A 26,607-nucleotide genomic window follows, 5' to 3' on the forward strand; every position below is an offset into this window, starting at 1 on the left:
TATGACACACATGAAACTGCATTCCAAGTCTAAGAAGGAAAGCAATGTCTTGACTTAATACGAAGACTTTTTACAGAGAATCTTTAATGTGCTGAGCCTGAGACGCATGTTAACGATTTCTTTACAGAATTATTAATCCTATTCAATTACTAATAAAAGTTAGGCTAATATTTATCACGTCTCCGTGGTTACAGCGCCACCTGCTGTGTAAAAATACATGTTGACGAATAATGTAAAATGCAGAAAGCTTATGATCTGACTGCTATTCAGTTTTCCAAGAATATATGGACATTTAAACATTGCCCTACTACGACATTAAGCGAAGTAATACATTGTCTAGGATAGATGTGGATTGGATGCCTCTATCAATGATAAATTTAACTCTGACTACAAAAAACAAAACTCGTTCTTGCTTTTCCTGCAGGAGCCTTCATTTTCTTTTAATAGTAATCAACAAGCGAGACAATCACAAACGTGAGTAAAATTGTTACTGTGAGCAAACCTTTTAGTTCATGTATCCTTCAATATGTGCCAGTTAATGAAAACGCTTTTTATGCTTGTTTTTTAATACTTGGAGCTTTTTGATAGATTGGTCATACACGCATACTTGTCAAGCTCTGTGACTCAATATATATATATATATATATATATATATATATATCGAGTTGGTTTTAAATAGGCCACTTAAAACAGAAGAAAAAAGCTTTTTCAATCAGACGTAAATAACTTTTTTTGTGAAGTGAATGGCTACCGCAAAACGGACAAACTGAGTTACAATAAACACTAGGCCTAAACTTAAATCGAAAATAAAAACCGTAAAATATATTAGGTATAGGTGTATTCTACTCTGGGAAGGGTACAATAAATATACGGCACGCTGGGATATTTGGATCTGCTTCGACCCTTATCATAGTAGGACCAGTTACTTCCAGGCCAGAACACAGAACTGTATCGGATCTTTGAAAAGAGCAAACTGATTGGTCCGTTTTAGAGGCGTGGGACGTTTGCGTCAAGCAGAATCTGCTCCCGTCAAACACAAAATACATTTACAATACAGCCAACCAATAAACTGAAAGGAGTCCTTATATCTGCTACTGCAATGTTTTGAAGTGAGCAATGAATATTTGATACGATTTTGACTTTTGTTTGGCAGAAATGAATCTACTCCCTATTTTCAGATCTGCTTCACGCATATTACAAACCAATAGATTTAGAACTTTATCATCCTGTCAAGTGAGTGCAAGTTTTACTGAATTACTAATTTCTCGTTGACATTCCTTTATTTTGTTTTTTTACTTTTTTTTTTTAGCATAAGATGGCATCCATAAAACATAAGAACGCGAAAAGAATAGAAGGTCTGGACAAGAATGTATGGTAAGAATAAAGAATATTTGCAAACATTTTCTCACAGACATGTGTTAAATATTCTTAATAGTGTCTCCTGTGTTGTTTAGGGTGGCCTTCACATCAGTGGCAGCAGACCCTTCCATTGTTAATCTTGGACAGGGTTACCCAGACATTCCTCCTCCCTCCTATGTGAAAGAGGGTCTCGCTCAGGCAGCAATGGTAGACAGGCTGAACCAGTACACGCGTGGCTTTGTATGTTCTATCCACACTTTATGATCATCCTATATTATGTGTTGAAAAAGCACTCAAATTGTTATATTTCTGTTTTCAGGGCCACCCAACATTGGTTAAAGCCCTGTCAAAAGTATATGGAAAAGTATATGACCGTGAGCTTGACCCGTTTAAAGAGATCCTGGTAACAGTGGGTGGATATGGATCTTTGTTCAGCACTATGCAGGCTTTGGTTGAGGAGGGAGATGAGGTGAAAACATATTTAGCACTTGTATGTTATACTTTATCATTGCACTAGTTTATGATTCATACACTCTCTGTTTTCTCCCTTTCTTCATTCAGGTTATCATTATAGAACCTTATTTTGACTGCTATGTGCCTATGGTGAAAATGGCAGGAGCAAAACCTGTTTTAATACCTTTACGACTGGTAGGTTAGCCTTCTTTATTATGAATGTAATAGTGATTTGTCATATTTCCATGAAACATAACACTTGATTGACATGTATGATAGAAGTCAACCGCAACAACCAGTCTAAGTAGTGCTGACTGGGTTCTGGACCAGGAAGAACTTGCTAGTAAATTCAACTCCAAGACCAAGGCTATCATCATCAACACTCCTAATAACCCTATTGGAAAAGTAAGGTCACATATATTGCATTTAGTTTCAAAATGGCGTTTTAATATCCTAAAGCACTCTTCCACTCCCAGATATTCAGTAGGAGCGAGTTGCAAGGGATTGCAGATCTCTGCATCAAACATGACACCCTGTGCTTCAGTGATGAGGTATACGAATGGCTCGTATATAAAGGCCATGAGCATGTAAAGATAGGTATGTGATATTTCTCTGTTAGTGCAACTTATCTTTTGTGTTAATGGATTACATGTGCTATAAAGAAGGGATAATTCTGCCATATTCTCTCTGAACAGCCACTCTCCCTGGAATGTGGGACAGAACCATCACTGTCGGCAGTGCAGGGAAAACATTCAGCGTGACTGGATGGAAGGTATTTGACCATTACCTTCAGTTGTCATTGTTCATATTTATGTCCAGCTTTACCTTAAAGGAATAATTCACCCAAAAATTGAAATTCTGTCATTACTTACTTACCCTCCTCCTGTCAATTTAAACCCACCACCTGTTACAAAGGAATAAAAAGAGAGTTTTTTTAAAGACTCCAGTCTCTATATAAGTACTAAAACTCAATAAAAGCAACAAAAAATGTCGCTATAAAATCTTCTTTTAAAATCTTCAGATTAAAAAATTATGCATCTTGGCAAGTTTTGTGCCAAAGCACCACAGAGTGTAAAAATCCATAGGGAGATTAATTTTTAAGAATAACTTATAAACCTTTAAAGACAGACCTACTGTGAGCTATGAGATTGTAAAATGATTACATTTGCTTTTGTTGACGCCATCAACACACAATATTTAAAATTTGCTGGCGGAAAAACTACATTACCTAAAGAATCTCCACCCCAGATCTCCACCAATTAGAGAATCAAAACAAGTAAAATTAGCAAGTAGACATCAGCGTTTTGGGGGCCTGAAAATTTGAAAACAGGACACCATTTTCAACTAAAAAAAACCGGAAAACTTTTTTTTTTTACTTTACAATGTTTTTTCATTATTTATTTATATTTACAAAGCGACATCAGCAACCACTGGCCTGGCATGCATAATACAGTGTTTTTAGTTGTTTTTGCTGATCCGTGTCAACGGGGATCGTTTTAACAACGTAGTAGAAACCTTTCCATTTTTAGTACATTGTTGTTACGTAAATGAACCCAAAGAGCAAGTTTTTGAAAACGATACCATTATTGTCTCTGTGTAAACTACAAAAACACAAATTTGTGAAAACGGTGACGTCATGCACCTGCATTTTAGTGTTTCTTTACAAAGTGACATCGCCAACTACTGGCCTGGCATGTGGAATACAGCGGATTTTTGTTTGTTTTTTCCCCTGTTGAATGTCATGTGTACGTGAAAAAGGAAAGTGTAAACTTACCCTTGTCATGTAAACTTACCCTAATTTGACAGCGATTCCCTCAAGATTTTCCTATGGGTTTTTATAATGCGGTTTTTCAATTTACAAGTTAAATAAGGTCTGTGTTAAACATAACTTGATGAAACTCGAAACTTTACAACGTAAATTACCACACCCATATCAAAAACATGAATTTTGAATCTGTTATGTTTATTTAAAAAAAAAAATATATATATATATGTTTCTAATAAGTAAGTAGATAAGAACATTTGGGATTTGTGTTTGCAATTTATGTACAATACAACAATACACTTTTTTTGTTTAATTATTATTATGGTAACACTTTACAATAAGGTTCATTAGTTAAACATTAGTTCATGTTTTAACTAACATGAACTAACCATGAGCAATCCATTTGTTACTTACTAATCTTTGTTAATGTTAGTTAATGAAAATACAGTTGTTCATTGTTTGTTCGTGTTAGTTCACAGTGCATTAACTAATGTTAACAAGATTTTAATAATGTATTAGTAAATGTTGAAATTAACAAAGATTAATAAATGCAGAAGTGCAGTTCATTATTAGTTCATGTTAAGTTAACTAATGTATTTAACTAATGTTAACTAATGAAACTTATTGTGAAGTTTTACCATTATTTTTCTGTTTTTGCAGTTAGGTTGGTCAATCGGACCTGAACACTTGATCAAACACCTGCAGACTGTTATGCAAAACAGTCTCTATACGTGTCCGACCCCATTACAGGCAAGTTCTCTCTGTCTTATTGGTTTTATGATGTGTTGCAATGCATTATTCTATGCATTCTATGTGTTTGTGACAATTGCACTGCACAATAGGAGGCTGTTGGCCAGGGTCTTCTTCGGGACTATGAGCTGATGGGTCAGCCCGACTGTTACTTTACCTCTCTAGCAATAGAGCTGGAAGGGAAAAGAGATCGTATGGCAGCCATGTTGAGACAGATTGGCATGACTCCAGTGGTCCCTGAGGGAGGATACTTCATGATAGTGGATGTCACAGCACTCAGTAAGTGGGTTGAAGTGATGTATGTTAATAAAATTATATTTATAGAGGCAAAGGTGACATTGGTTGTGGGCGGTTTAATCTTATTAATGTTGTTCTGTCTTGTCTGCTGAATATAGATCAGGACCTGTCACATATGGGAGATGAAGAACCTTATGACTACAGGTTTATCAAATGGATGATAAAAGAAAAGGTACACTCTTTTCTGATTTTAGGAATATATAACAGAAGAAAGCATAGTAAAATGTACATAATTGTCTTTAAAATTATTATTATTATTTTTTTAAAGAAACTGGCTGCAATTCCTGTAACAGCTTTTGTGGGGGAAGATTCAGTAAAGCAGTTTGAGAAGTACATTCGTTTGTGCTTTATTAAGGTAAGGAATGGGTTTACTTCAGGCTTTTATAGGAAATACAAAAGATCATTCAGCTATCTAAAGACCGCCAAATCTATATTTAGCTGTCTTTACTTTCGGAAACTATCTGAATGTTGCAGAGGTGATTTTCTAATAACAAATGACATTAAATACCTTACCAGTGCTGATGATATGTAATGAATTTTTTTCACTACAGCAAGACAGTACCTTGGATGCTGCAGAGGCCATTCTGAAGAGCTGGAAATCTGATTTCTGAGAGCCTGATAATGTAGTAATAAACGTGCAGACCTGGTCAGATATATAACATATTTTACTTGAATTTTATATTGTTACATCCTCTTACAATGACCTAAACTGTGGCTGAAGTGTCTTTAGAGCTTGTATTTACAGTTTTCTGGATCAGTCAGTTTTAAAGCCTGTTGGGATTATGGTTCAATTTTAGATTAATATTTTGTCACAGGCTACTAGTTGTATTACATTTGCTGAATTTAATGCTTGTACAAATAAAATCCACTCTATGTGGTAAATCACAATTTATGTCTACATATAAAGTTGACTGCACACATACACTACCATTCAAAAGTTTGGGCTCAGTAAGATAAACATTGAAGACTGAATTAATGGCTGCTGAAAATTCAGCTTTGCCATCACATTAATAAATTACATTTTAAAATCTATTCAAATGTAGCCTGGGTGAGCAAACAGACTTTTTTTTAATTTATTTTTTTTATTAAAAATTCTTAAAAATTTCCAAACGTTTCAATGGTACTGTAGGTAGAATAGAATGTGTAAATGGTGCTGTTAGTTCAGACCCTGTGAGATGGAAACAGCATGTTTAATGCAGCAACATGTAGTATCTCATTTAGCTGCATTTCTGATATCAGGTTCCTTCAGTATAACAATATCTGTGACTCTCCATGCAGAAGTCAGGAATTATTTAGTCCCAGTGTTTGTTTTTGCATTAATTCACAATGTTTACAGTAAATCACATTTACCCATAGAGTACAACTCATATCATGGCTGTGGTGCAGCAGTTAGAAAACATAGCATGTTTTCATAGCAAGTTTCTAGCATGTTGAGCTATGTTGCTTACGTGAGAGACACATGAGTCCTGCAACATGTCCTGGTCCCATTTCTTTTTACCAATGTTTTCCTGTCACTCTACTGTCTTAGTACTTTTTTAAAGAACCGTTTTTTTCCCAAGACAATATCATTGGTCAACCTCAAGATGGCATTATTCATCCAAAAATATTTTATGCCGGTGGAACATGAACACCTGGTTTCACAGACAAGGCTTATAGTGGTGGTCAGAATTATTGGCACCCTTGGTAAATATGATCAAAGATGACTGTAAAAATAAATCTGCATTGCTTATCCTTTTGATCTTTAATTCATAAAATTAGCAAAAATATAACCTTTCATTGAAGGAAATGATTCCCAGATTCCCAGCTCCATGTTGGTGCTTCTTCTCTTCAGTTCACTCCACTCATTTTCTTTAGAGTTCAGGTCAGGGGACTGGGATGGCCATGGCAGAAGCTTCATTTTGTGCAGAGTGACGTATTTTTGTGCTGGTTTTGATGTTTGTTTTGGATCATTGTCCTGATGGAAGATCTAACCACGGCCCATTATAAGATTTCTAGCAGAAGCGGTCAGGTTTTGATTTTTTTATCTGTTGGTATTTGATAGAATCCATGATACCATGTATCTGAACAAGATGTCCAGGACCTCCAGCAGAAAAATAGGCCCACAACATTAAAGATCCAGCAGTATATTTAACCGTGGGCATGGGGTACTTTTTAATCCATGTGTGCACCAAACCCATCTGGTGGGTTTGTCGCCAAAAAGCTATTTTTTTTAGTTTTATCTGACCATAGAAGCCGGTCCTGTTTGAAGTTCCAGTCTTGTCTGACAACTGAATATGCTGGAGATTATTTCTGGATGAGAGCAGAGGATTTTTCTTGAAACCCTCCCGAACAACTTGTGGGAATGTAGGTGCTGTTTGATAATGTTTTTAGGCTTTCTGAGACTCAAGACTCAACTAATCTCTGCAATTCTCCAGCTGTGATCCTTGGAGAGTCTTTGGCCACTCAAACTTTCCTCCTCACCGCACATTAGGACGATTTAGACACAGGTCCTCTTCCAGGCAGATTTGTAACATCTTTAGTTGAATGGAAATTCCGAATTATTGCCCTGATAGTGGAAATGGGGATTTTCAATGCTTTAGCTATTTTCTTACAGCCATTTTCTATTTTGTGAAGCTCAACAATCTTTTGTTGCACATCAGAACTATATTCTTTGTTTTACTCATTGTGATGAATGATTACGGGAATTTGGCCTTTGTGTTTCCTCATGTTTTTACTCCTGTGGAACAGGAAGTCATGGCTGGACAATTTCATGTTCATGATCACCCTGGTGTGCTAAAAAAATTTAACTATGAATGGGAATATACTTCAGAGATATTTTACTCATAAAAAATTCTAGGGGTGCCAATAATTGTGGCCAATGTGTTTTGGAGAAAAACATTTATTTCACAATGTGATTTTCCCCCCTTTCAATTCTTTTAATTCAATGAAAGGTTAGATTTTTTAAACAATGCAGATTTATTTTTACAGTCATCTTTGATCATATTTGCCAAGGGTGCCAATAATTCTGACCACCACTGTAAGTCTCAGACTAAAATGCATGTTTGAGCTGTTTTAACTGAAAGAAACTTGCAAAATATGTCAGTGTCCCATTGTTTTGTTTCAAGATGCACATCATTAATGTTTTTTTTTCCTAAGGCATGTTTATGAAAGCTACTTAAATTTCATAATTAAAGTCCTTTAACTTGATCTAAGCCCTGTCTGTGAAATCAGGCTTAAGTGATATTAGACAATTAATTTTGTTAAAAGTCTTGGCTCTTTTCTGTTTTGAGTGAAGTTTAGAACTTTTGTTAATAAACTAAAATTAACTATGTTATGTAAGGGACATAGTGAAGTTAAGAAGAAAAAAAAATGAGATGGAAGAAAAATTATTTTACAATGCTTTTGCGTTCCCTTGCATAAACTTTTGTTCCACCGAGAAAATTTGCATTCGATAGCAATGAACTCAAAAGGTTTTGTGAGCGAACGAAAAGTTTTCCGGGTGAACGCAAAACATTTGCGTGAGAACACACATTTGACTTATTTTTCCTCCCATCTCATTTTTTCCCTACCACTATGTCCCTTTAGGGGCTCCATATTAACCACACTCAGTAGGTCATGTGCAAAAAAAAAAAAAAAAAAAAAAAAAAAAAAAAAAAAAATAGAAAAATTCTAGAGCAGTTTATGTAGTCAAATAAGCTGCAAATACAAAAGGGTCTGGAGACCTCATGTTTTGAAATAGAAGGAATCCACAGGATTGTGCTAAGACATGGTTAAGTTGTCCAAATTCCTATTGCCTAATTAATTTAAAGTTTTTTTTTTATCAATGATACCCTATTTCCCACCTATATTTGTTTACTTCCTTTCTGCAAATTCTGAGGCACCAGTGTGAAGGGCGGAGCCTCTCATCTCCAACCTATTTCCCAGCTTCCCTTTCCTCTTCCTGTCTGTAAATCTGTCCCATGTCCTGACTATCCCCTAGAGAGCATGTAGCCTAGTATTTTTTATGACAGTGTTCCAAGATAACGTCTGGTCACTGACTATCAGACAGAAACATCAGATTTACATCACTGTTCAAAAGCCTGAGTCAGGTTTGAAAATCTGATATCCAATTTAAACCTGAAAATAAAGTTTAAAAGGGGTCAGACATGCCCTTTTTATCATTCTATTACCTTCCTGATGTTGTAAAATAAATATTTAAGATCTGTCACTAATCAAATGTGAACTCTTTACAAATGGTCAGATGTTCTAGCGTCCACTGAATCTTTGGAACATTCTCAAATCATACTGGATAACATGGTGTTGTTTCATACACCTTTTGCACCAAATAGTTGGTTTCTTTTAAGAACAGCACCTCAGTGGGAGTATTTCGCGTGTTTATGATACTGTGCAGAGGAGGTTGTTTAAACACACAACCTTAATCTTGCACACAGAGGAGGGAGTTATGAAAGTTCAGAGAGGATGAAGCTTTCCATGGGAAAGCCTAGTTACTCATGTAATACACACCCAGACAGGACCAGTTAGACCCGCAGAGCGATAGTTTGCTTCTTCCCCTCAGCAGTCAGGTGAGGTGACTCAAACACCAACTGCTTCTGCTTTTTTTCCACTGCGAATTTGTCACGTGTCACCCACTGCAGGAAACGGTAAAAATTAGCTTTTGGTAAATTCTCTAGACCGGTTTGCATTTGTCACTGATACAAAAACTCATTGTAACAGCGAGTACTAAAACTAGACCAACAGGTTTGACCAGACAGGTACGTCAGTCATCTTCCGCCTGTAGTAAGATTTACATTCATCACTCACTAGTAAAATCGCCTTATTTCTTAACAGACAGCCCGTTTAAATGCAAAGTTATAATCGAGTAATGCCCGAGATGCCACAATGTGTAATCAAATATACGAACATTTAAACACACGTCTTTCGGTATGGCAAGCCAATAGGGTCATTACTATATAGACGTAACTTGTAGCCTATTTCATATCAAGCATGCTTATGGCGTCTATTAGTCCAGCTTTATATAAAAAAAAAAAAAAAAAAAAATTTAAATCAGCCCAACACGATTTCAGACTGACTTAAGTTTTTTACAAATCATTTAAAAAAGACAACACATTGTTTTTGTCCACCTTATGTCTAATTCTAAAGTGCATGTAAACATACTTAGTTGATAGTATGGGTGTGTGTCTTCATTAGTTTGTTTGGAGCACACACATTCTTCTGTGAAGTTCTTACCAAGAGGAACAGACAGAAACCAGGTGTCAAGTTGGTGTACAGAATGTATTTGAGGAAGGTTTCGTGATACACTTGAGTGGAATTGTTGGCAGGAGTCCATCATAAGCTACCTCAGGAGCAGGGTTAGTTCACTGTAGGAACAAATGTGTCTAACAAGTAGGAATGGCAAGCACAGACATATGAAACCTTTTCTATTAAAGGTGGTTTAATGTTGACATATACAACCACAAAATGGCTAAATTGTGAGAAATCATTGTAAAATTACAAAGATCTGAAATAGTCAGACTACAAATTTCCTTTAAAAAATGTCAACTAATAAAACATACAGCCAGCTTTGGCATGACCACATGCCAAAAATATACATTTTTTTGTATTCATGAATATACATTTTTACATTCCATTTGAAAAGTTCAGAATTGCTCTCAACTTTGAGCTGCCCTCTCCAAAATGATAATCTTACAATTCATATATATGTGTACAACCATTGTCATAACATACAGCAGATCCAAATGGCTAATATTCTAAAAATACAGTATAAAACTATAACTTACATTTCTTTTGATGATTAGAGTACAAGGATGCTTTTATAGAAAAGAAAAATTCTTGAAAGATTAAATCGCAGCTTTCTCTCATTTTACCTTTATAAAATTCAAGTTAATTTATCTGTGCTCTTGGCCAAGGTCTTTTTTTTTAATCTAATAAAAAGGGTAGAACAACATTTGGCAGGAACGCTTTGGTAGGTTTTCTGTACCTGATAGTTATTGTTTGGAAGCCCTGTAAATAATTTAAGGCATTGAAGGGAATACATGAAAATAAATTATTCAATAGAATTCTCCTTGAACTTGCTCCACTTGTAAGAGGATAAGTTTCTACTATGGAGTGAAGAATTTGCAATTCGATGATGTCTTGGTCAGGTTCAAATCTTCAGTTGTGTGTCTGCCCCCAAAATCTGAAGACAATAGGCACATTTTAGTCTTTAAAAAGCAGAGAAAAATGTGTGGAAAATAGAGAGAAAAGCTGCAGTTGATCCTGTTGAATCCTCACAAGTTTGTAATGGTCACTAATCAGTGTCCCAGTGCTCTGACAATGAAAAGATGCCACATTGGGCTACCAAGACTCAACCACTTCATTCTTGTTTCTTAAAGCAGGTTATTACCAATCCCTTAAATGGCACGTGCTTAGAGGGAAAGCGGTTTCTTCTCTATTGTGTCCTATAGAAAGGGAGTATTTCCGGCTGGTTCAGTGTTGAGCATGTGTGATCAAGGTTTATGAGGATCTGGGTTAACACCAGTCAGCGATGTAGTCAAAGTCTGCAAACATCTCCTGTTCGCTGACTGTCAAAACCCTCGGCTCACGAGGTGGAGTCAGTATCGGTGCCTCTGAGGTGAATTCGTCATCAAAGTTACTAACGTCCTCACGGCCTTTAATGGTCGGCACAAACGGAGGCCGGATCTTCTTTGTCAGCAGTCCAGCCCAATCCATATTCTGAGGGAGAATAAATAAATGTGTGGTAAGGACTTTATCGGTGACATGTGAAAGTAAAAAATAAAAAAAGAAGAGGTAAAACAGATGGCCTACTCTGAAAAACGGATGCCTCTTCACTTCCTCCGCATCTCGTTCCCCTGCGCCAAGGCGCCGCTCTGGATTTCTCCTTAACAACTGGATAAGGAGGAGAATGTCTTAAGCTTATAAACATAGCTAGTAAATTAATGCTAAGTGCCATTACAAAAGAGAACAGCAGTTTCTAATAAGCTGTGTTATGATTTTAAGGATTGCCATATACAATAAAATGAGGTGTAGTCTAGGACAATAGTTAAACCAAAGCAGGACATGTCCAAACACACCCTTCTCATTATGGAAATGGCTTCCGTGGAGAGGAACCTTGGATAGCGAACTTCATCGTTAACAATACTGTCAAACACCTCCTCTTCATCATCACCGGGGAATGGCGACTGAGAATAAAATGAAAAGTAACCCATTACCACACAATCTCTCCATGTCATTTACAATTACACTTCAATGCACAATTTATTTTTAAAATTATTATATAATTAAAATAATATGAATTATATTACAGATAATAAAGTAATCAAATGAAAAGTGTCTTTAGAAGTTAATATTAGTGCTGTCAATCGATAAAAAAAAAAAAAAACTAACTAAACTGCACATTTTTCTGTAATTAATCGCGATTAATCTCACTTAACATTAAAGTTTTTTTTTAAACATATTTTTGTATTGTAATAATTTCACATTTAATCTCCTAATTAATGTAGAAGCAACAAAGATTTAAATATTTGATCTAACAGGTAGGAAATATACAGCAATGTAATCAAGTTATCAAACACTTCACAGTCTTCACTGCATATATATATATATATATATATTAAATATAGAACAATCCTTATTAAAGCTACAAAAGTGATTCAGTCACGAGTGGCGAGTGTTTTTCTCTTTGTCTTTTGTTCTTTGATTAACATTAATGACAGACATTACAGCAGCAGGTTTATTAGGCTGCTGTCACTTTAAGATCTGACGCACATGACGCCGATCTGACACACATCACATGTTCTCAACTCTTTATGGTCATTTAATACTTTATTTAACTCATTTAAGACTGTGCTGATACTCGACAAAGCGGGCATTTTGGCATACGTGTGTGGTTTTTGTCCGTTCAATCGCGAAAGAGAACTCAATGTGGCCGGTGCACTGTCTGAAGCGGCTTTCTGTGTGCATGAGTTGTGTGTGTCTGTCACACAGACAGGAGATTCACAAACCCTGCACCAGTACAAATTTAAGTTCTTTTTTTGCATCTTATTGCGCTTGAATGGTTTAATAGCACTTGAATGAATGATAGCTTGAACATATAATGTAATGCTAGCTAAAGGATGACGGGAAAAACAAACAAAAAAAACCCCAAAACAACGGATGCTGCGTTAAATATTTTTAACGTGTTAAACTTTAAAACTTAATCGCATGCGTTAACGGGTTAATTTTAGAGCTTTTTTATTTCCATATGACTCAATAAGTACTTGGTATTATCACTATAATAAATTAATTTTGTTCATTAGAATTATTGTAGTTAATAATCATTTAATAATAGTGCCATCAGTGTCCTAACCCCTTCATGTAAATTTGTAATTCAAGATTGAAGTATCTCATTTATTTTTTTGAGAAATCACCACAGGCAACACGCCAAACTAAACCACACATAGTGAGAATAGACGGCACAGAATGGGACGCAGTCTTGCACATTCTTGCACGCAGTCTTGCACACTCCTGCCACAGCGTTCACATGGGACGCAGTCTTGCATTAAAAAAAACAGTTGGATGGAGTGCAACAAAAAGGAACAATGTAGAAATCTTGAGAAGTTTTGTAAAGCTGAACTACTTGACAACATTGTCTTAAAACATGGTGCTCAAACAGCGAGACGCTGAAAAACAGCGAGACGGTGAACAGATTCTTTGTAAGGTCTATCTCAGACAGAAATACTTTAAAATAAACAATAAGTTAAATTCTAAAGTCACATTTAATGTCTTTACACCATCAATCCTTCTTCCACAACGTGTTTTTTGTCTTGCTCTGATTCACTATGGTAAGCCTATTATAAGTGTTTATATTTTAGACCTGACGGGATGGTTTTTCGCAAGAAATTGCATACATGCATCACTCATCCGTGCATGTTTCATCATATGTGTAAATCGAGAAACTGAAAGATGTGAAATGTTGTAAAAGTGATGTGGAGATGCCTTTTTTAACAGAAAAATTGCCATGTAGCTCTCTCACAGAGTTCATTGTTAAGCATTATCTATTGTGAAGGGTCATTTCATTATGGTTGTTGTAGGACTGTGCTGGAAATCATTTTCAAGGAAGTACAGTGTCTATTAATGGGTATAACGTCTTCAGCTAGTCAGCTTGAGATCCTTTCCATCTAAATTGGTTATATCTCTTAAGCCTAGTATAATAAACATTTTATGAACCATATTCATCTTCACAGTCAAGCAGAGCCGAGGCACAACTAAAACAATGTCCTTCCGCAAAATGCATGCACTTTTGTTTCTAAGTGATAGAGGGTACACTAAGTTACATAGTGTACCTTTAGCATCCATCCATCTATCATACCTCTCCAACCAACATCTCAAAGATGAGAACTCCCAGACCCCACCAGTCCACCGCTCGTGTGTACGACGTCTCAGTTAAAACTTCAGGTGCTAAGAACTCAGGAGTGCCGCAGAACGTACTAGTACGATCTTTAAAGCCCATTCCTACATGATGGGAGATGGAATGAGTTACACTCACAGTACTGACAAACACATAAAATCACACAAACATTAGTAATAGAAGTACATTATCTACCTTCTTTGCAGAGACCAAAATCCGCAATCTTGACATATCCCTCAGTATCTAGCAAAAGGTTATCTAGCTTCAGATCCCTGCAGAAGAAAATTTATAGCAGTCACACGTGGTTCATAGAACATTCATAAAGTCTTCGGTTTTTACATTCAAGACTGACACTTACCTGTACACAATTTTATGGTCATGCAGAAATTGCAGCCCCAAGACTACACAAGCAGCATAAAAACTGAGGAAATAAAAACCAAGTCATTTCAGATCATGTCAAACAATCATGTCAAGGTGACAGCAGCAATAGTAAACTCAGTCACTCACACAGCACGAGGTTCAGAGAACACGTCTGCATGAATGTGCATCATCAGGTCTCCTCCTGCTGCGTACTCCATAACGAAACACACATGCTCCTTGGTCTGGAAACAAGCGAAGAGGTTCACCAGAAAAGGATGCCGCACACTGTTCACCGTCTCAAAGATCCTCTTCTCACACATGAGGCTGTGGATAGATATTAATAGTTAGTGTAATTGGATAGCTGATGAAAAACATGTAATTTTTTTTTTTTTCTTCAGCATTTCTGGTTAAATTAGGCAAACATACTTAAAGTGTTAGTTCACCCAAAAATGAAATTTCTGTCATCAAGTACTCACCCTCATGTCATTCCACATCCGTAAGACCTTCATTCATCTTCAGAACACAAATTAAGATATTTTTGATGAAATTCAAGAGGTTTTTTTATTTTCAAGGTCCAAAAAAGTAGTAAATACATCGTTAAAATAGTCAATGTGACTACAGTGGTTCAACATTAATGTTATGAAGTGACGAGGATACTTTTTGTGCGCAAAAATAACGATTTTATTCAACAATTTCCTTTCTACCCTTACATTCTCCTACGCAGTTTACGTTGAAGACACATTGCAGAGCTTCTGTGTTCTACGTCAGAACGCGACTCTGTATTGGCCGGCTTCTGTGTCAGCAGCACACGTATACGTCGTGGTGCTCACGTGAACAGCATCGGCCAATACTGAGCTGGCATTCTGATGTAAAAACGGAAGCGTTTCGCTGCATCAACTGCATAGGAGACTGACAGGGTAGTGAACAAATTGTTGAATAAAGTCTTTATTTTTGTTTTGTTTTTGCGCACAAAGTATTCTCGTCGCTTCATAACATTAAGGTTTAACCACTGTAGTCACGTTGACTATTTTAACGATGTCTTTACTACTTCTCTGGACCTTGAATGTGGTAATTTTGTTGCTTTCTAGGGGAGATAATTTGTGTTTCAAAGATGACTGAAGGTCTTGCGTGTCTTAAAGGTGCAATATTTAAGATTTTCAACTTTTGAATGGTCCTGCAGTGTAATAAATGAATTTATAAAAGTAGACATTCATTTAGTCTGTCAATTAACATGGCCACATTAACTGTACGCAAAAACAGAATACGAAAAAAATATGCTGTTTTGGAATGGAATGTTGCATGTCAAAATGCATACAATATCAACAGTTAAAATTGATAATGTATGTAACATTACAAATGTATATACTGTAGATTATATTAGAAGAATAACATATATTTTTTTTAATTTTACCCACTTTATACAAAAATTTGTCAGTAATTGCATGAAGTCAATTACTGAAAATATATACACATATAAATAAAATTTAAAACAAAAAAACAAACTAAATAAAAACATTTAAAGTTTGAGACTATTTCACAATTCTGCATATTATCAACTAAAATGTCAACTAAAATTTGCATGAACTTATGCCATTTAAGATAAATTAAAATGGACTAAAATGAATTAATGTGACACACTAAAATATTACAGAGCCCCTAAAGTAACATGGTGATAGGGGGGAAAAAAAAAAAAAAAAAAAAAAAAAGAGAGAGAGAGAGAGAGAGAAACTTTGCGTTGGCTCGCAAAATTTTTGCGTTCCCCTGATAAACCTTGTGTTCGCTTGCAAAACTTTTGAGTTCTTTGTGAGCAAACGCTAAGTTTCTTGGGGGAACGTAAAAGATTTTTTGCAAGAGAACGCAAAAGCATTGAAATACATATATATAGCCAAAAGTTTTGGGACGCCTGCCTTTACGTGCACATGAACTTTAATGACATCCTATTCTTAATCCGTAGGGTTTATTATGGAGTTGGCCCACCCTTTGCAGCTTACAACAGCTTCAACTCTTCCGGGAAGGCTTTCCACAAGGTTTAGGAGTGTGTTTATGGGAATTCTTGACCATTCTTCTACAAGCACGTTTGTGAGGTCAGGCAGTGATGTTGGCAAGAAGGCCTGGCTCACAGTCTCCGCTCTAATTCATCCCAAAGGTGTTCTATCAGGTTGAGGTCAGGACTCTGTGCAGGCCAGTCTAGTTCCTCCACACCAAACTCACTCATCCATTTCTTTATGGACCTTGCTTTGTGCACTGGTGCGCAGTCATGTTGGAACAGGAAGGGGCCATCCCCAAACTGTTCCCACAAAGTTGGGAGTGTGAAATTGGCCAAAATGTCTTGGTATGCTGAAGTATTAAGAGTTCCTTTCACTGGAACTAAGGGGCCAAGCCCAACCCCTGAAAAGCAACCCCACACCATAATCCCCCCTCCACCAAACTTTACACTTGGCACAATGCAGTCAGGCAAGTACCGTTCTCCTGACAACTGCCAAACCCAGACTCGTCCATCGGATTGCCAGACAGAGAAGCGTGATTCGTCACTTCAGAGAACACGTCTCCACTGCTCTAGAGTCCAGTGGTGGCGTGCTTTACACCACTGCATCCGACGCTTCGCATTGCACTTGGTGATGTAAGGCTTGGATGCAGCTGCTCAGCCATGGAAACCCATTCCATGAAGCTCTCTACGCACTGTTCTTGAGCTAATCTGAAGGCCACACGAAGTTTGGAGGTCTGTAGCTATTGACTCTGCAGAAAGTTGGCGACTTCTGCGCACTGTGCACCTCAGCATGCTCTGACCCCGCTCTGTGATTTTACGTGGCCAACCACTTTGAGTTGCTGTTGTTCCCAATTGCTTCCATTTTGTTATGATACCACCAACAGTTAACTGTGGAATATTTACTAGTTAGGAAATTTCATGAATAGACTTATTGCATAGGTGGCAACCTATCACGGTACAACGCTTGAATTCAATGAGCTCCTATATGTCTCATTTTTTTCCATCAAATTGTCTCTTTAGGGGCTCTGTAGAAATATTGACAATTCAAAAAGGACATTTTGTCAAAAGACAAAAACTGCAAGAACACTATGCACTGACTCCAACATGTATAAAGTACAGCTCTGACCCTTTTTTGCCTTTAATAATAACAAAGTAAAGCAGAAGCGGAATAGTTCCCACTGTATACAATTACTGCTGTCTCTACAAAAGTTGTTCATTTATTTTACTTAAACACACATACATAGCCTTTACCTGTCCACTTCATCCCTTGCAACAATGTCACCCTTCTTCAAAGCTTTAATGGCAAACATTTCTCCAGTGGTCTTGTACTCAGCAAGTAAAACCTGTTGAATAATTAAGGAGATGAAAATGAAACCGTCTCCTGCAGAAATCACATGGTGGAATGTAGAGATAATCTACAATATATTACACAATTACCAAATACAAATGGTTAGTGTACTGTACATTTATGGCACATTTGCAAATTTTACAGAGCTGGACTTATTGCACGTAAGCACAAATTATTGTGAAAGAACAAATTTTACCTTTCCAAAGTGGCCACGCCCCAGAACAGCTACACATTTGAAGTCGGTCAAACTGAATTGAACTTCCTCTTCTTCCCTAAAAGCATGAACACACACTTTGAGCATGTGACTACTGTTAATGTATACATGTTTATCCTGGATGTAGCCATAATGTCAGTTATCAAGAAATGGGGAACAGACTACCTTATTTCAGATTTTTGTGGAACTACAGTCAGTTCCAGGTCAGGCTGCTCATTTTCAACCAGACTGTCATAATCTGGTTTAGCTACTGTAGCGTTCAGGAAGTCAAAGGTCGCTAGGGCATCCTGTAGGCAAGAGGCACTTAAGAGTCATTCCAAACCACTGCAAAAGAACTCCCCTTAAGGGACAGTTCAGCTAAAAATGAAGATTCTGTCATTGTTTACTCATCATCTTATTGTTCCAAACCCATATGACCTGACTTTTGCCCATCAAACACAGAAGAGAATGTTGGGCAGGGTGTTCATGCGGTTCTTTTCCTCACAACAGGGGCAGTCAAGGTCCATAAAAAAAAATTTGCTTCATTTACATGACTTGGCGTGCTCTATTTAAACATACATGAAGGTGAATGAGATTCAAGAGCTGTGGTGAAGATTATCAGTGAATAATATTGAGTTCAATTTCTTTTCCTTACCAAAAGCAATCATATGACTTAAAAGTTGTATGAACTACATTTATGGTACTTTTGGTCATTTTGAGGGCTTGACATTCGGTGATCACCATCCCCTTACGTTGTTTGAAAAAGAGTGATATCAACATTTTGCTAAACTTTTCCTTTTGTGTTCCAGAGAACATATAAAGTCAGATGGGTTTGGATTGACATGAAGGTGAGTAAATGATTAAACGACCCCTTTAATACAACCACTCCTTTACCTGCACCTCTTTTCTATCTGGGATCTTATCCATTGGTGCTGTTTCCTCTAACTCCACTTCGATGGAGTTCCGTTTTGAGGGTGGGGTGGACGCTTTGTCAAAGTCTAATTTGGTCACAGTGGGGTCGCTGATGACGAGAAGACAAATTATAAAAGTTTCATAGCAATAGTAACATTGTGGAATGCATACACCGGGATAGAGAGCAGGAATGTTAAGTCATCTCATTATCTAAATATAGAAAACCAATTATGTTTCCAGACAGATTAGACATTGTTTATCAAAGACTACAGAATAATTTGAGGGCTTTCCGCTACTAAAGCTCTTTTAGGAAATGAGTCTGTGGATGAGATGGAATGAATTTGTACATATATGCACCTGGGTAGGGAGTGTGCATCTGGGTGGCCGATGGGTGCCATTTCAGGGCTCAACGCTGAGCCCAGATCAGTCGCCCCAGGAGTGAATGAGTTATTGATTGAGGGAATGGCTCTTCTCACCAACCTGCCCCAGGTGGCGATGTTAATGTTCATCTGAGGGGCACGCAGGAACGTTTTACCTAAGAGGAATAAGGTTTATGTATGAGATGAAGAAACTTCTAAACAGAAGATAACATTAGTTCCGAAACCTGGTGCGTTACTATGGAGGCAGTATTTTAAAGCATTGTAGACTTGTTTTCCAGCAAGGTTTATACAACTAAGGGTGTGTTCACATTGTAGATCAGTTTTCTTGGTTCTTTTGGTCTGTACCAAAAAAGAAAACGATATACCTTCAAATACTTGGTTAGCATTTGAAGGTTGAGCAAGCAAGCAAGCTCATTGGCTACTGATACAGCAGGAACCAATCAGCTGTGCCCTTTGAGAATGATGTGATTGCAAGCAGGTTGAGTTAAAGGGTTAGTTCACCCAAAAATGAAAATTCTGTCATTAATTACTCACCCTCATGTCGTTCCAAACCCGTAAGACCTTCGTTCATCTTCGGAACACAAATTAAGATATTTTTGATAAAATCCGATGGCTCAGTGAGGCCTCCATTGCCAGCAAGACAATTAACACTTTCAGATGCCCAGAAAGCTACTAAAGACGTATTTAAAACAGTTCATGTGACTACAGTGGTTCAACCTTAATGTTATGAAGGACAAGAATACTTTTTGCGTGCCAGAAAAAAAAAAAAAAAAAAACGACTTTATTCAACAATATCTAGTGATGGGCGATTTCAAAACACCGCTTCATGAAGCTTCGAAGCTTTATGAATCTTTTCTTTCGAATCAGTGGTTCGGAGCGCATATCAAACTGCCAAAGTCACGTGATTTCAGTAAATGAGGCTTTGTTATGTGATAAGTATTTTGAAATTTCAATGGTTCACCACTGGGGGGCGTGACTTTGGCAGTTTGATACACGCTCCGAACCACTGATTTGAATCAAAAGATTCGTAAAGCTTCGAAGCTTCATGAAGCAGTGTTTTGAAATTGCCCATCACTAGATATTGTTGAATAGTCATTATTTTGTTTTTTTGGCATACAAAAAGTATTCTCGTCGCTTCATAACATTAAGGTTGAATCACTGTAGTCACATGAACTGTTTTAAATACATCTTTAGTAGCTTTCTGGGCATTGAAAGTGTTAATTGTCTTGCTGGCAATGGAGGCCTCACTGAGCCATTGGATTTTATGAAAAATATCTTAAATTGTGTTCCGAAGATGAACGAAGGTCTTATGGGTGTGGAACGACATGAAGGTGAGTAATTAATGACAGAAATTTCATTTTTGGGTGAACTAACCCTTTAAGGACCTATTAGCCTGCGCCATCTAGAGTTTCTAGATGGATACATGCTGTGTTGTCTCAGTGACATATGCAGCATATGCAGCATAGACATATGCAGCATATGCAGCATAGACATATGCAGCATATGCAGCATAGACATATGCAGCATATGCAGCATTGACATATGCAGCATAGACATATGCAGCATTGACATATGCAGCATAGACATATGCAGCATATGCAGCATTGACATATGCAGCATAAGCAGCATTGACATATGCAGCATAAGCAGCATTGACATATGCAGCATAAGCAGCATTGACATATGCAGCATAAGCAGCATTGACATATGCAGCATTGACATATGCAGCATAAGCAGCATTGACATATGCAGCATATGCTGCATATGTCAATGCTGCATATGTCACTGAGACAACACAGCATGTATCCTTCAAATGCGTTTTTTTTTTTTGTGTTCTAATCTCTTTTCTATTCCATTGCGAATAAAGATGGCCACCAAATAAGATTCACATGCCCAGAACTGTTGATGTTACATAAAACTACCACTTGGTGCCGCTTAAAGTGAATAGCAGAAGAAGAATCTGGAACTGTCTCTCTTTTCTATGTACCATTGTATTTTTTATTTATTTATTTATTTTATATATTTATATATATATATATATATATATATATATATATATATATATATATATATATATATATATATATATATATATATATATATATATATATATATATAAATATATATAAATAAACATATAGCAAATCAACCATAGCAAATACTAAAATCTGAACAGAGGTCTGAAAACATGTAAACAAAGTTGTGCAACTCTTAGTCTACCGGAGTAACCAGGGTATTTCTGCTTTTGTCTACTGTAGTAACCAGGGTATTTCTGCTTTTCTACAAACACCAATTACTGTCAAAGAATGAATTTACGTGTTCACTTAGCCTGTCAGATTTTCATGCATTGGTCTAAACAGATAAATCACATGCGGACTAAATCGGACCAAATTTACTTTCCGAACATTTTGGTTGGTGTGAATAGGCTGTTAGTTTAGCAACATGTTGACTGAAAACTTTTGACTTGTGTCTCCCATGCAGAGTACTATTTGTGTGACACCTCTAAGTTAAGTTGATATGAATAAGCTGTTAGCTTAGCAACACGCTAACTGAAAACTTTTCACTTGTGTCTCCCATGCAGAGCACTATTTGTGTGACACCTATAAGTTAAGCTGCCAGTTCCAAATTGACCCTTTATGGGGATCCTTGACAGTAGAGTGCTTTCTTAGAAGGCAGCTGCCTACATAGGCAGTAGACAGCTCATGAGATTTTGGAACACAGCTTAAATTAGCTATTCACCTTCTTTGTAAATACATGGTTCAAGTAAGTTCAAACAAGAAGGTCAAAGTTCATTCTGACTTCCCTGTGTAAACACTGGCCCCAAAAGCAGAGCAATATTGAACCACAGAACTGTGTTAGGAGTAGGCTGCTTAATCTAATCTGTTTGAGTGAACATGTCAACCCTTCTCAACACTGAGGCATATTTGGCACTTCATAATGTTACCTTGCTGTTTGGAGAAGATTTTCTTTTGCCTTTGTAGTTTAGGTCGCCTCTCAATAACTGGGTTAAAAAATGTAACCTGTGTCCAAAGAGGCAGAGAAAAATCTCAAAAATATCCACAACAAGGCCATCAAATTTGTATATTGCATGTCTGTGGGTGATGAAAAAATTAAATTACCTCAGCAAACAGTGTTCCTTGAGGTTCCAGGTAGAGGCACATGCCATGACGCTGGTTGTCCAGGAAGTCCTCCAGACGTAAAAACTTCACAGCACACAGTGAGCGCCAGTCTCTCCAATACACAGCTATCTCCAGCTCACGAGACTATATGCCAACCCAAAAATAAATAAATAAAAAAAATTAATATCTGATATTAAGTACACCGTATACACTATCTTGTAAAAATGTATCACAGTTTCCACAAAAATATTAAGCAGCACAACTGTTTTCAACTATGATAAGAAATTATTCTTAAGCACCAAATCAGAATATTACAGTAATTTCTGAAGGATCGTATGACACTGAAGACTGAAGTAATGGCTGCTAAAAAATTCAGCTTCATCATACAGGAATAAATTACATTTTAAAATAGAAAAGATATTTTAAATTGTAATAATATTTCAAAATATTTGATCAAATAAATACAGCCTTGTGCATAAGGCTGTCAAAACCATTAAAAAAAAAATAATAATAATAATAAAAAAAAATAATAATCTTACCAGCCCCAAACTTTTGAAAGGTAGCGTACATAAATCCGTTTAGGTTAAAACTACTTATGAAAAAAATGAAAAATTCTGTATAGTTTCATTACAGTGTTGTGTGGTTGCCAGGGCATTGCTATATGTTTGCTAGAAAGTTATGGGTAGCTGCTTACTGGATTCTCCTTCAGTTTATTTCTTTATGGGAACTTATTTTATAGTCCATCAGGCGAAAACTGTACTTCTGATCACCTAGTATTATATATATATATATATATATATATACATACATACATACACACACATATACTATATCAATATATTAGTTAAACTAAAAAAAAAAAAAAAAAAAAAAAAAAAAAAAATCCACAGACAAATCACTATTCAAATTGACAAAAAAAGAAAAGACATTTGAAAATGTTTAATTCAAAATTAAAATTATATTTAAAAAATTAGATTAAAAAATATATATATTTAAAATTCATTTTAAATGGCAATTAAAAACTTAAAAACATTGGTCAAGTGCTTTATTATTCACTGATAGTTAAAAATGCCAAATTTGTATTATTTTTATTTGTATTTCTAGTTCCCTATAATAACAAAGCCCTCTACATGATAAGCTACGTGATTTGAGGTATCATTCCTGTTCACAGCACAAATGGTGAAGGACCAGCTGAAGTTTAAGAGCCTCACCGTTTATGCTGTGACCATGAATCTGTAGTATGAGCAACAGTAACAGTGAAGCTTAACCCAGCACACACCACTTATGACTATTACTATAGATCACAGCCAAAGGTTTGACATTTATAGGCCTTTTACAGGTATTTTCATAGTCTGTCTGCCATTGCACAACTGCTGATTAGAGCGCTCTCATTGCCTGCCATGAGATTAAAAGATTATGCCATCACACATCCAAAAGCAAGTCCAAACCTAGTCAATAATCAATCCTCAAATATAAATTGAATACAATAACGAAGCAAGTAGTAAGCCTCCAAATCAGTACAGTTACTTCTAACTATTTCCAATATCTTTCCTGAGGAGTCACTTATTTTGGGAGATATTCTGCACTATAGAGGACATACATTATAATATACATTATAAAGGACATATCGAACGGAACTAATGTATTATAGTTGTAATAAATATATAGCCATAACAGAAAGGGAACATTTATATATGTGAGAATGAAGAGATTACAAATGATGACTTCTGATCCGCCTTTTGTGAGTTTCCATAAGAACTGGGTCAAATCTGGGATTAACATTTCCAAAGTTAATTGAGAGAGGCTGGAAAGGAGAGCATGTGTGCATATGTGTGCCCATCGACTCATGTGTTGAGGGATTATGGGATAAGACTGTGGTTTGACAACTGGGTTTTATGCAATTTCTCATGCATTACCCGGTCAAGTTCCAGCGTAAACTTCTGGTCCCAAGATTGGTTGCTGACTGGCTTCCAATGGGTCTGTCCCACAACTGTGTTGTCCAGCTTCAGAACAGCACTGATTTCATCTGCCATAACAGCACAAAGCAACTCTTAAACTATTAGTTTTTAACACAGGCATGAATATAAATTCACGAGAGATGCATATTTAATACATTGATTTAATGTGATCCATAAAAAATGCTGTGATGAAAATAAAAATACGCCTTAAAGACGTCAGTCTCCATGACAAAAATAACAAAAAATACTTACACTAAAAATTTAAAAATGGCACAGATGGAACACAAGAACAGATCTTGTGTAACTGCCTTTCTTGGATTTAAATGATTTTTTTTTTTTTTTTTTTTTTACAGGGAGATTATCCAAGCAGATACTGACATATTCAATTACTTGTGATTTAAACAGTCATTTTGATGGGGAGACAATGAGTGAAGATGAAATAATGTCAAATTGCAGAGCCTTACTTACTAGTTTGCTAAATGCAGACTATACGTGTGTGAATGTAGCGTAATTTACAATGGTTACTCTATTTGAAATGTTGAAGCTCAACTGCCATGCAAGTTCCTTAGGAACGATCTTAACATGGATTTTCAAAGGGAATTTACAACAAATACAAAGCCACTCAACTGGACAGATCATCAGACTTGGACAAGGTTCGGCTGCTGCCAGATTTGTTCTTGTTTCCTCGGCTCATAAATGAGGAGCGTGCCTCACTGGGGCTCCAGCCGGGCAGAGAAACAGATGCTGTCTTTGAGCGACCCGGTACGTTCTCCAGGAGGTCCTGACAGCCCATGAGCCTCACGTCTAATGTGCCTGTGGATTTATAACAGAAACCCTACTCAGAGCCAAAACGCTGCATGATCTTGAGATGTAAATCACTAAACACATCTATTCTGATTAACACAAGATAATAAGTGTGCAAGCAATTACAAATGTATTTCAAGACACATGCAGTAGATATAGAGCCTTATATGGAAATCACTGCATGGTACAAGTCTATAATGGTAACTACGTAAGCTCTCTCGTTCTCCTTTAGAGTGAAGGTCAAAGTTTTGTGTGATAAAGCCAAGGGTGGAGGAGGGGGCCGCTGGGGCCGACTGTGTGAACACTGTGCGAAAAGTCGAGTGTAGTTCCTACATGCCTATACCCAGACAGCTGTTCCCCCTCTCAAACAGGGTTGAACGTACAGTAACATGTGTTGTGATAAAGGACTAAAGGGCCTATTCACACAGGGAGTGAATATTTGCAGGGAACAAGACTATAAATTGAAACAATGCATTCCTATGGATCTATTCACGGAGACAAAAATTCAGCTGAACACAGAGGGATTTCCCCCACATGTATAGGTTGTTGTTTGTTTTTTCTTCCAATGACAAAACTCATCTACCAATAAAGTATAAGCATATGAATTTTGTCTGGAACTTCTACATACTCCAGTACAATTGGGGGCACCATTTTACCAACAACACTGAAAACTAAATGAAGAACGATTCTTCTAAAATTCTGTCATCAGTTAGTCGTTCCAAACCCATAAGACTTTTGTTTGAAACAAATAAAGATATTTTTTTAATAAAACCTGAGAGAATTCTGTCCATCCAATGGAAGTCCATTCCCCAAAACTTTGATGCTTTAAAATTTTTTATAAAAGTAAATCGATAAGAATCGAGCAGTTTAATCCAAGTGTTCTGAAGAAACCAGATTGTCTAATGTGATGAACAGATTTCATTTGGGCATTTATTCACACATAATTATTGATCAACGGACATGCATAGGCCTGGTTTCACAGACAGGGCTTCGATTAAAGGGTTAGTTCACCTAAAAATGAAATTTCTGTCATTAAGTACTCACCCTCATGTCGTTCCACACCCGTAGGACCTTCGTTCATCTTCGGAACACATATTAAGATATTTTTGATGAAATCCGAGGGTATCTGATCCACACATAGGCAGCAACGTCATTGCACCTTTTGACGTCCAGAAAGGTAGTTGAAAACATGGTTAAAATACTTTACTTTGTGCGCAAAAAACAAACAAAAATAAGGACTTTATTCAACAATTTGATGTTCGGATGTAAACAAGGAAGCCTGCACTGCACTTCACTATGTATGACAACGGTTCAAATTGTTGAATAAAGTCATTATTTTTGTTTTGTTTTTGCACACACAAAGTATTCTCGTCGCTTCATAACATTAAGGTTGAACCACTGTAGTCACATGGACTATTTTAACCATGTTTTCAACTACCTTTCTGGACGTCAAAAGGTGCAATGACGTTGCTGCCTATGTGTGGATCATATGCCCTCAGATTTTATCAAAAATATCTTAATTTGTGTTCCGAAGATGAACAAGAGGGTGAGTACTTAA

The 26,607-nt window shown here is 36.6% G+C and overlaps 2 protein-coding genes across 7 annotated transcripts in view; one reads left to right on the forward strand and one right to left on the reverse strand.

Annotated features, from left to right (window-relative positions):
- Nucleotides 1–225: 225 nt before the first annotated feature.
- LOC127514279 (kynurenine--oxoglutarate transaminase 3) lies at nt 226–5,512 on the forward strand. 4 transcript variants are annotated; one of them, XM_051896986.1, is made up of 13 exons: nt 226–474; nt 1,310–1,374; nt 1,455–1,599; nt 1,679–1,828; nt 1,921–2,007; nt 2,092–2,217; nt 2,289–2,409; nt 2,508–2,584; nt 4,238–4,327; nt 4,420–4,606; nt 4,723–4,796; nt 4,893–4,979; nt 5,176–5,512. In XM_051896986.1, the coding sequence occupies exons 2-13, from the start codon at nt 1,316–1,318 to the stop codon at nt 5,233–5,235; spliced, it is 1,263 nt and encodes a 420-aa protein (XP_051752946.1). In that variant the 5' UTR covers nt 226–474; nt 1,310–1,315; the 3' UTR covers nt 5,236–5,512. The 4 variants fall into 4 exon arrangements, with proteins under 4 accessions (XP_051752946.1, XP_051752945.1, XP_051752943.1 ...); XM_051896985.1 differs by lacking the exon at nt 226–474 and adding an exon at nt 1,022–1,109; XM_051896983.1 differs by lacking the exon at nt 226–474 and adding an exon at nt 1,039–1,233.
- Nucleotides 5,513–9,855: 4,343 nt separating this feature from the next.
- The window catches only part of pkn2b (protein kinase N2b), a 53,514-nt gene continuing 36,762 nt past the window's right edge, over nt 9,856–26,607 (reverse strand). For all 3 annotated transcript variants that reach the window (XM_051896982.1, XM_051896981.1, XM_051896980.1), the window contains exons 7-22: nt 24,873–25,058; nt 24,204–24,313; nt 22,288–22,431; nt 22,113–22,188; nt 19,146–19,323; nt 18,771–18,897; nt 18,063–18,184; nt 17,880–17,955; nt 17,587–17,678; nt 14,496–14,672; nt 14,347–14,409; nt 14,184–14,260; nt 13,950–14,092; nt 11,674–11,781; nt 11,408–11,488; nt 9,856–11,314 (exon numbers count right to left, since the gene is read on the reverse strand). In XM_051896982.1, coding sequence (XP_051752942.1) covers nt 11,111–11,314; nt 11,408–11,488; nt 11,674–11,781; nt 13,950–14,092; nt 14,184–14,260; nt 14,347–14,409; nt 14,496–14,672; nt 17,587–17,678; nt 17,880–17,955; nt 18,063–18,184; nt 18,771–18,897; nt 19,146–19,323; nt 22,113–22,188; nt 22,288–22,431; nt 24,204–24,313; nt 24,873–25,058 — 1,964 coding nt within the window. In that variant the 3' untranslated portion in view covers nt 9,856–11,110. The remainder of the gene's footprint in view (nt 11,315–11,407; nt 11,489–11,673; nt 11,782–13,949; nt 14,093–14,183; nt 14,261–14,346; nt 14,410–14,495; nt 14,673–17,586; nt 17,679–17,879; nt 17,956–18,062; nt 18,185–18,770; nt 18,898–19,145; nt 19,324–22,112; nt 22,189–22,287; nt 22,432–24,203; nt 24,314–24,872; nt 25,059–26,607) is intronic.

The sequence above is a fragment of the Ctenopharyngodon idella genome, chromosome 6, assembly GCF_019924925.1.
Source record: "Ctenopharyngodon idella isolate HZGC_01 chromosome 6, HZGC01, whole genome shotgun sequence".
Lineage (NCBI taxonomy): Eukaryota > Metazoa > Chordata > Actinopteri > Cypriniformes > Xenocyprididae > Ctenopharyngodon > Ctenopharyngodon idella.

Coding starts and splice junctions, on each gene's coding strand:
- LOC127514279 (XM_051896983.1), top strand. CDS start 1,156: ATGAATCTACTCCCTATTTTCAGATCTGCTTCACGCATATTACAAACC. Junction 4,328..4,419: donor CGTGTCCGACCCCATTACAG/GCAAGTTCTCTC, acceptor ACTGCACAATAG/GAGGCTGTTGGCCAGGGTCT. Junction 4,607..4,722: donor AGTGGATGTCACAGCACTCA/GTAAGTGGGTTG, acceptor TGCTGAATATAG/ATCAGGACCTGTCACATATG.